This window comes from Chrysemys picta, chromosome 17 (genome assembly GCF_011386835.1).
Source record: "Chrysemys picta bellii isolate R12L10 chromosome 17, ASM1138683v2, whole genome shotgun sequence".
In the NCBI taxonomy this organism is placed as follows: Eukaryota; Metazoa; Chordata; order Testudines; family Emydidae; genus Chrysemys; species Chrysemys picta.
The window spans coordinates 24,541,471-24,550,158 of record NC_088807.1 but is presented as its reverse complement, the minus strand read 5'-3'; the positions used below and the strand labels follow the sequence as shown (position 1 = coordinate 24,550,158).

The window sequence follows — 8,688 nt, the reverse complement described above, 5'->3', positions numbered from 1 at the left end:
GGGCAGTGCAGCGGTCAGGAAGGATTCATTTTCCCCCGGGGCATGTGACTCAGGGACTTCTAGGATCCCAGCTGAATCCCAATCAAATCACCTCTCTGCTCCTACTCACGATTCCCTTATTTATACATCCCATTGGTGCTGACTTTTATTTTTGCCTGGGGGGATGCTCCACCCCTGAGGCCCCGCCCCTATTCTGCCCCTCCTCCCCGAGGCCCCGTCCTCAGTCCCCGCCCCCTTCCCGAGGCCCCACCCTCTTTCCGCCTCTTTCTGCCCCCACTCCACGCCCTCCCCGAGTCCCCTGCCTGCCCACAGTTAGCTCCTCTCCGCCCTCCCCCCAGTTTTTATTGATGTACATTTCCACCGTTGTGGGAAATTGACTGGGGGTGTCCAAATGATGCGGGGGGGGGGGTGTCAGACGATAATTAGTTAACGACAGGAGAGGCTGAGATTCCGAAAGATCAAAGTTTATCGTTGTCAAATCACACACCGTCCACATCACGTGTCAAGACAGACAAAGGAATATCCTGAAATCGAACCCTGAAAGGGTCCCGGGTCACTTCGCCCCGCTGTCAGTTTTCCTCGTTAGCGCCGGTGAGCAATTAAAAAAGCGAATCCTTCCTAGCCCGGCTGTACCGTTAATAACAGTATTTGGATCAAGGCAAATGGACTTTATTGAAATGACACCGATTTCCCTTACGGAAAGGAAAGCCGGTGACTACAGAAATGGCACATTTCCAGGGGCGGCCAATCAACATTATTCAGGATTTTCATCTCCGGGGCAACTGCGGCTTTTCGGCTGCGTTTGAAATATAAAATCAAGCTTCAGAACGTCAGCGTTTCCCACGGACCGGAACGGCGGGTTTTATCCGCCCCGGGCGGACACGGAAAAGCCACAGATTCGAATGAGGAACAAAAGAAACTCCTTTGATTGTCACCAGCAGCCTGCGGAACTCTCTGCCACAAGACCTAAACCAGGAGTGGGGGCCCCGGACGGCCAGAGTCAGACGAGCCCAGACTGCCCCCTGCGTGCTGACTTTGGGGGAACGCTACCGCGGTGGGCCAGGGAAACTCATAATCCCCACCAGAGGGTGCTTTGCACTTCCCCCTGCCACCAGCCACTTGAAGACGGGCTACCGGGCTAGATGGACCCATTGCCCTGTTCCGCCGCAGCAGGGGGATAATACAGTGGGGTGGGCCCCTGCTTCTCATCGACGGCAGCAATTCACCTGCTTCCATGTTGTGACTCCCAGCCCCGCCCCTCTGACTCAGTAAACCCTGCTCCAGGCCCAGGGCCAGGGAGAGAACCCAGGAGTCCTGGCTCCCCACTCCCCACCTCTAACCACCAGACCCCACTCCCCTCCCAGAGCCAGGGGGAGAACCCAGGAGTCCTGGCTCCCAACCCCCCCTGCTCTAACCACTAGATTCCACTCCCCTCCCAGAGCCAGGGTGGAACCCAGGAGTCCTGACTCCCAGCCCCCCTGCTCTAACCACTAGACCCTACTCCCCTCCCAGGCATGAGGGACTGGACCAATCCTCCCACGTCCCTGCCGGCCACCTTATCCCCAAGCCCTCGCTGTCCCCGTGTCCTCGGCCCCCGGCTCGCCTCCCACCCGGGCTAGGCTTCCTGGGGCACCGGCCCCCTCCCCAGCACCCGCCGGAGAGCCCCCTTCATCTCCTGGTTGCGGAGGCTGTAGATGAAGGGGTTGAGGAGGGGGGTGACGGTGGAGTAGAGCAGGGTGGCCACCATGTCCCGCCAGGGGGCGTAGTGGCCGGCGGGCCGGAAGAAAAGCCCGATGACGGTGCCATAGAACAGGGCCACCGTGACCAGGTGGGCCCCGCAGGTGGAGAGGGCCCGTCGCCAGCCCCGGGCGGCGGGCAGCCGGGCCAGCGTGGCCACGATGTGCCCGTAGGAGCTAGCCACCAGGAGCAGCGGCCCCAGCACGGCCATGCTGCCCTCGGCCAAGACGGCGGCGTGGTTGGGCCTGGTGTCGCCGTCGGCCAGGGCCAGGAGCTGGCGCAGGTCGCAGAAGAAGTGGCGGAGGTGGGGGCGGGCCGGGAAGGGCAGGCGGGCGAGGAGCAGGGTGTGCAGCAGGGCGTGGAGCTGGGCCAGCCCCCAGGAGGTGCCCACCAGCCCCCAGCGGCGCCCGGGGCTCATCACGGTGCTGTAGCGGAGCGGGCGGCAAACGGCCAGGTAGCGGTCGTAGGCCATGACGGCCAGCAGGAAGTTCTCCAGCACCCCGAAGGTGATGAAGACGTAGTTCTGGGCCAGGCAGGCGGCGTACGGCACCGCCCAGCTCCCGAACGCCAGGGTCCCCAGCGCCGTGGGGGCCGCGGCCGAGGTGAAGCCCACGTCGGCCAGCGAGAGGTGGGCCAGGAAGAAGTACATGGGGGCCCGGCGCAGGCGGGGGTCCCGGCGGATCAGCAGGGACACCAGCAGGTTGCCCAGCAGGGTGGCCAGGTAAGCGCCCAGGAAGAGGGGGAAGAGCAGGCGGCGCGTGGCCGGGCGGGAGGTGAGGCCCAGCAGGACGAACTCGGAGACGCCGGTCCCGTTCCCCGGCCCCATGGCCCTGCGGGGGGAAGAGCGGAGGACAGAGTTATGGGTCTGGCCCCTAATGCCCTGCCCATGGGGCTCTCCAGCCTAGGGCTACCTGCCGGACCCCATCCACCCCTTCTGGCGACTGATCCCCCCCATCCGTCAATCCCCACATACCCCTTCCAGCTATCTGGCTGTCCCCCCATCTATCCATCTGCATGCCCCCACTATCTATTCCCACACCTCCCCTCTATCTAGCCATCCATCCCCCTGTCTGTCCATCCATCCACCCCCATCCACCCCCTCTGTCTGTCCATCCATCCACCACCATCCACACCCTCTGTCTGTCCATCCATCCCAATCCACCCCTCTGTCTGTCTGTCCATCCCTACACACCCCTTCCAGCTATCTGTCTGTCCCCCCATCTATCCATCCGCATGCCCCCCATCTATCTATTCCCACACCTCCCCTCTATCTAGCATCCACCCCCCCTGTCTGTCCATCCATCCACCCCCATCCACACGCTCTGTCTGTCCCCCCATCTATCCATCCTCATGCCCCCATCTATCTATTCCCATACCTCCCCTCTATCTATCCATCCACCCCCCCACACACCCCTGTCTGTCCATCCATCCACCCCCTCTGTCTGTCCATCCACTCCCATCCACCCCTCTGTCTGTCCATCTATCCACCCCCACACACCCATCTGTCCATCCATCCCAATCCACCCCTCTGTCTGTCCATCCATCCCTACACACCCCGTCTATCTATCTGTCTGTCCCCCCATCTATCCATCCGCATGCCCCCCATCTATCTATTCCCACACCTCCCCTCTATCTAGCATCCACCCCCCTGTCTGTCCATCCATCCACCCTCATCCACACCCTCTGTCTGTCCATCCACACCCTCTGTCTGTCCCCCATCTATCTATTCCCACACTTCCCCTCTATCTAGCCATCCACCCCCCTGTCTGTCCATCCATCCACCCCCATCCAAACCCTCTGTCTGTCCCCCCATCTATCCATCCTCATGCCCCCATCTATCCCCACACCTCCCCTCTATCTATCCATCCACCCCCCACACAACCCTGTCTGTCCATCCATCCACCCTTCTCTGTCCATCTATCCACCTCCCCACACCCATCTGTCCATCCATCCCCACACAACCCCTCTATCTATCTATCTATCTATCTATCTATCTATCTATCTATCTATCTATCTATCTATCTATCTATCTATCTATCTATCCTCTGCTCCACCCCACTCTATTTATAAACTGGATTCAAGTGTTCTGTGTTGGTGGGGTGGGGTCAATTGTTTTGAACGGTAAAACTGTGGGGCAAAGGGGGCCAAGAAGAGGAGCATCCCTCAAAATGTGGGGTATGGGAGCAATATGGCTTGGCCTGTGGAACTCACTGCTACAAGATATTCCATTTCGCAAGGTACTTGGGTGCTGCAGGGTCAGAGTCCCTCTCAGTCATTTGGATTTTATCTACCCTACACCCAGGAACTCTTATTATCCCTGATTGAGAGCTGGGGGCGGCTTTGTGCAGAACAGCTCCTGTCAAACGAATCGACCTTGCTCCGTATGAGTTAACCCACTTTGGAACTGGATTAAACTAATCCAGAAAAAGGGGACGTGTTATTCCAGAATAAGAGAGTCCACACATGGAGGCATCGGGGATAGCCAACCCGCTTTCCATTCACATCCTTCCTTAACTTCCCACACCCGGCTCCCATTTGTCCTCAGGTGCCTGAGACAGTGTGAATGGAATCGGCTTGGCTCCACTTCTCTTGGCCTCCAGAGGTCTCCGTAGCATTTTAAACATGCCCGAAGCGAGACAGGAACCACTTTACTGGCCTTCTCTTATTCCAGTTGTGATGTCTACTGACTTTCCTGATTTGCATTACCCTTGTCTGCATAGAATTAAGTTTCTGGATGTGTTTCCCCCAAATTCCACCCTCTCAATTAACGCTACGGAGCTGCCACAGAAAAGAACCGGGGATCTGTGACCCCAATAAACAGGTGTCATAATTGTTCAGGCTACATTTGTGGAGAGAGGCTTTTCCCAGAGATCCTGCTTCTAAGAGTAACATTAAATATCTCATAGCCGCAATAGGCTGCCTTTCAGAGGCAGGCAAATGGGGAAACTGAGGCAGGGACCGGGTGCAGCATCTTGCCCAAGGCTAATGGACAGACATGGGGGCTTGAGCCCGGGGTTTTCTCAGCCAGTGTTCACCGGTGGCCCCTGTCCTCCGAGAGTGATATTTGTCACCTGCCATTTCGGGACGCCCGGAGTGGCCGATCCGGATAACGATCAATAACGAATGAAAGGAGCGGGCTGGGGATAATCAGCGCCCACCAGCGTGGCTGTGTGGCCGATCAGTCCTGTCACGCTAAGCGGCCTTTCTCCGTATGATCTCAACCCGCTCTGGACCGGCGTTGAACTCAGCCGGGAAAAGGAGCTGTGGGATTCCGGACTGAGACAGTCCACCCACGACGCGGATTCACGTCACGGTCGCCAAATTATTTCAGCTTCCCGGCCCCAAATTTCCAAGCGATGAAAACGGTCCAAGGGTTCGGTTCGGCCGATGGGCATTGGAGAGAAAAGGGACCTCGGAAACGTTCTGGTTCGGGGGCCGGAAAACGCTTCGTTCGAGCCAAAGGAAACCGCGCGGCTTTCTTGGGTTCGGCCGAAGGCGCGGGAAATCGGTTTTCCCCCCAGCTCAGCTCTTAAGGAACCTCCGGGCCATACCCCCACCCCGGATTAGGACCCCGGCATGCACTGCGTTACCCGCCCTGGCTCTGACTGGCAAGGTGGTACCACTGACCTGCCTGCTCCACACCAGATCCCTTCATGGAGAAATGCCTCCCGCCGCTTGCAAGGCCTCGGAAAGGACAGCCGGAGACGAGGCCGGACGTGGGGATTTGAACGCCTCCCCGTTCGAGGTGAAGGGTGGCAGGTCCCGCTCTGGCACCTCGCAGAGGGGTATAAATGGGGGAGGCGGGGGAAGGGGTGTGGACAGCTGGGCCCCCTGGCACTGTGGAGGGGTGGCCCCCCCTTCCCAGGCTGGTGGGAGGTTAATGATGCACAGGAGAAGCAATTAACGCACGCTGGCAATTAGGGGAGCGAAGGGGCCCGTCCTAGGCAGGGTGGAAAATGCAGCGTTATTTCTCCTGCCCCATGTCAAAAGCTTGGGGCTCAGAGGCTGTGCTGCAGGCATTGGTGTGGAGTGTCCAGCTGGGGGCGCTCTCCCCTGGCAGGGCCGGGCGGTGGGCGATGCCGTGCGACAGGGAGTGGGGCGTTATGTGCGGCTGTTCCCAGCTGCCCCACCCCAGAGGTGGCTGCATCTCACCGCCGGGCAAGCCATCCCCATGCAGTGTTCGATGTAGCTATTCCCTGGCTGTCCTGCCCCAGAGGTGGCTGAATCTCACCACTGGGCAAGCTGTCCCCATGCAGCGTTCTATGTAGCTATTCCCTGGCTGTCCTGCCCCAGAGGTGGCTGCATCTCACCGCTGGACCAGCCATCCCTGTGTGGCGTTACGTGCCGCTGTTCCTCACCTGGCCAAGAAGCTTGATTTTGGGTTGTCCTCCACAGGAAAAACATTTGTGCAATCCCCACTCCCAAACCGGGTTTGTTTCTCCCCTGGTCGCTGTCCTGCCAAACTCTTCGCTCACCCCACGGTGCAAAGATCTTTCCTAAACATCCCCCAGGCACAATGCCGGCTGCTGATACACACGGCGGCTGCGACTGTCTTGTAAGACCCAGAACATAGTGAGCGTCCCAGCAGGGCTCTCAAACTGCTAATGGGACACTCCCCAGAGCTAGGCGCATTTTAATCCAGCCGAATGCAGGGTTTGCCATCTAGGAACTAGGAAGTCAGGCCAGACCTACACAATGGGGGCTGGATCCCGGAAAGTAGGGCTCTGGGAGGGAGCTAGAGCAAACAACTCAACATGAGTTGATTGCTTGAGGATTCCCTGTTCTGTTCATTCCTTCTGGGGCACCGGGCATTGTCCACTGTCGGTAGACAGCTAGGTGGCCCTTTGGTCTGACCCACTCTGGCCGTTCTTATGTTCTTATGAGGGGCTGCAAGTGTTTTGATGGATAGGATTAAAATTCAAAATGATCGGGAGAAATGGTCTGAAGAAAATCGGATGAAATTCAATAAGGACAAATGCAAAGTGCTCCACTTCGGAAGGACCAATCCATTGCACACACACAAAGGGAAATGACTGCTTAGGAAGGAGTCCTGTGGAAACGGATCTGCGGGGTCAGAGTGGATCACAAGCTAAAATATGAGTCAACAGTGTGACGCCGTTGCAAAAAAAGCCAACGTCGTTCTGGGCTGTATCAGCAGGAGCGTTGTAAGCCAGCCACGAGAAGTGATTTTTCCGCTCTGCTCCGCCCTGATACGGTCTCAGCTGGAGGGTTGGGTCCTGTTCTGGGCGCCGCGTTGCAGGAGAGATGGGGACAAATTGGAGAAAGTCCAGAGACGAGCAACAAACATGATGAAAAATCTAGAAAACATGAGCTGTGGGGGAAGATTGAAAAAACGGGGTTTGTTTAGTCTGGAGAAGAGAAGCCGGAGAGGGGACGGGAGAACAGTTTGCAAGATCATAAAACGTGGTTACAAGAAGGAGAAAAATTGTTCTCTTTAACGTCTGAGGATAGGACAAGAAGCAATGGGCTTAAATTGCAGGATGGACATTAGGAAAAACTTCCTAACTGAGAGCCGGCTCCGAATCCCTGCAGGTGACTCCCCGCGGGGAGGGGCGGCCGGCACTTTTGGGGCCGGGGTTCGGGTTGAAAACGACCGGGGCGAATCGGAGAACGGCTCTGAAATCGAGCAGGGGAAATCGGACAAGGACCGAGCGCAGCGTACCCCTCCGAGGAAGGAAAAAGCAAACGCGCAGCTGCTGGCCGCGTGGCCGACGGGGCTGGGGGGTTCCCGCGGGGGACAAATCGGATCTGAGCCGACAGCGGGGCGCAGCTGCGGAAGAAGCGAATCTAGTTCTGGGGGATATCAAAGTCCTGCTCGGCTCGGCACTGGGGAGGCCCCGGGGGGAGTTTATGTGTCCAATTCTGGGGGCCCCGCGCTTCAGGAAAGATGGTGACAAACCGGAGAGTGTCCAGGCAAAATGAGCAATGGTTTAGAAAGTCCGCCTGGTGGGAAAAGGTTAAAAAACTGGGCCCACTTGGTCTGGGAAAAAGCCTGACAGGGGACCAGAGAGATCTGTCCTGGGCTGTTCTGATCACTTGCTCTCCGCGTCTGCTGAAGGCAGGACAAGCCGGGACGGGCTGAATGCTCGGCATGGGAGGTTGAGGTGAGAGATTAGGAAAAAGGGTGAGTCTCCTACAGACCCTCCCAGCCCCCGTTATATTCTCTGTTCCCCCTTGAATCGGGGACTTGGGATCCCAATGGAGGGGGAAGGGGAACCCCACGGGACACAGCAGCACCCAGGCTTGGGGGTTTCTGGGGATGGGGCGCCCATTGGAAGATGCACAAGCCACGGGGCTCCCCTGGCATTCGCCAGCTACAGGAGGGGCCGACACAGAACGTCGTGCTCGGAAAATAATCAGAACGTAAGAACGGCCGTATAGGGTCCGTCTAGCTCAGGGTCCTGTCTCAGACAGTAGCCGGTGCCGGGTGCTTCAGAGGGAATGACCAGAACGGGGCAAATATCAAGTGACCCATCCACTGTGTCGGCCAGTCCCAGCTCCTGGCCATCGGACGTTTAGAGACACCCAGAGCATGGGGTTGCCTCCCTGCCCATCTTGGCTAATCGCCATCCATGGACCTGTCCTCCAGGAACATCTCTCATTCTTTTTATGAACCCAGTTCGACTTTTGGCCTTCGCAACATCCCCTGGCGAGGAGTTCCACAGGTTGACTGGCTGCTGGGTGAAGAAGTCCTTCCTTCCGTCCGTTTGAAACCTGCTGCCTATTAATTTCATCGGGTCACCCCAGTTTTTGTGTTATGGGCAGGAGTAAATAACACGTTCTTATTTACCTTCCCCACCCCAGTCGTGATTTTATAGACCTCGCTCATATCCCCCCTTAGTCGTCGCTTTTCCAAGCTGAACTGTCCCAGTCTTCTTACTCTCTCCTCATACAGCAGCCATTCCAGACCCCTAATCATTTTTGTTGCCC

General features: G+C 57.7%; 1 protein-coding gene across 1 annotated transcript; it reads right to left on the bottom strand.

Annotated features, from left to right (window-relative positions):
* Window positions 1-1,615: 1,615 nt before the first annotated feature.
* On the bottom strand, window positions 1,616-2,563 carry LOC101948652 (olfactory receptor 1E5-like). The gene has a single exon (XM_005311962.2). The coding sequence runs from the start codon at window positions 2,561-2,563 to the stop codon at window positions 1,616-1,618; it is 948 nt and encodes a 315-aa protein (XP_005312019.2).
* Window positions 2,564-8,688: the final 6,125 nt, after the last annotated feature.

What these genes read in the sequence shown, in the direction of transcription:
- LOC101948652 (XM_005311962.2), bottom strand. Translation starts at nt 2,563, where the DNA reads ATGGGGCCGGGGAACGGGACCGGCGTCTCCGAGTTCGTCCTGCTGGGC.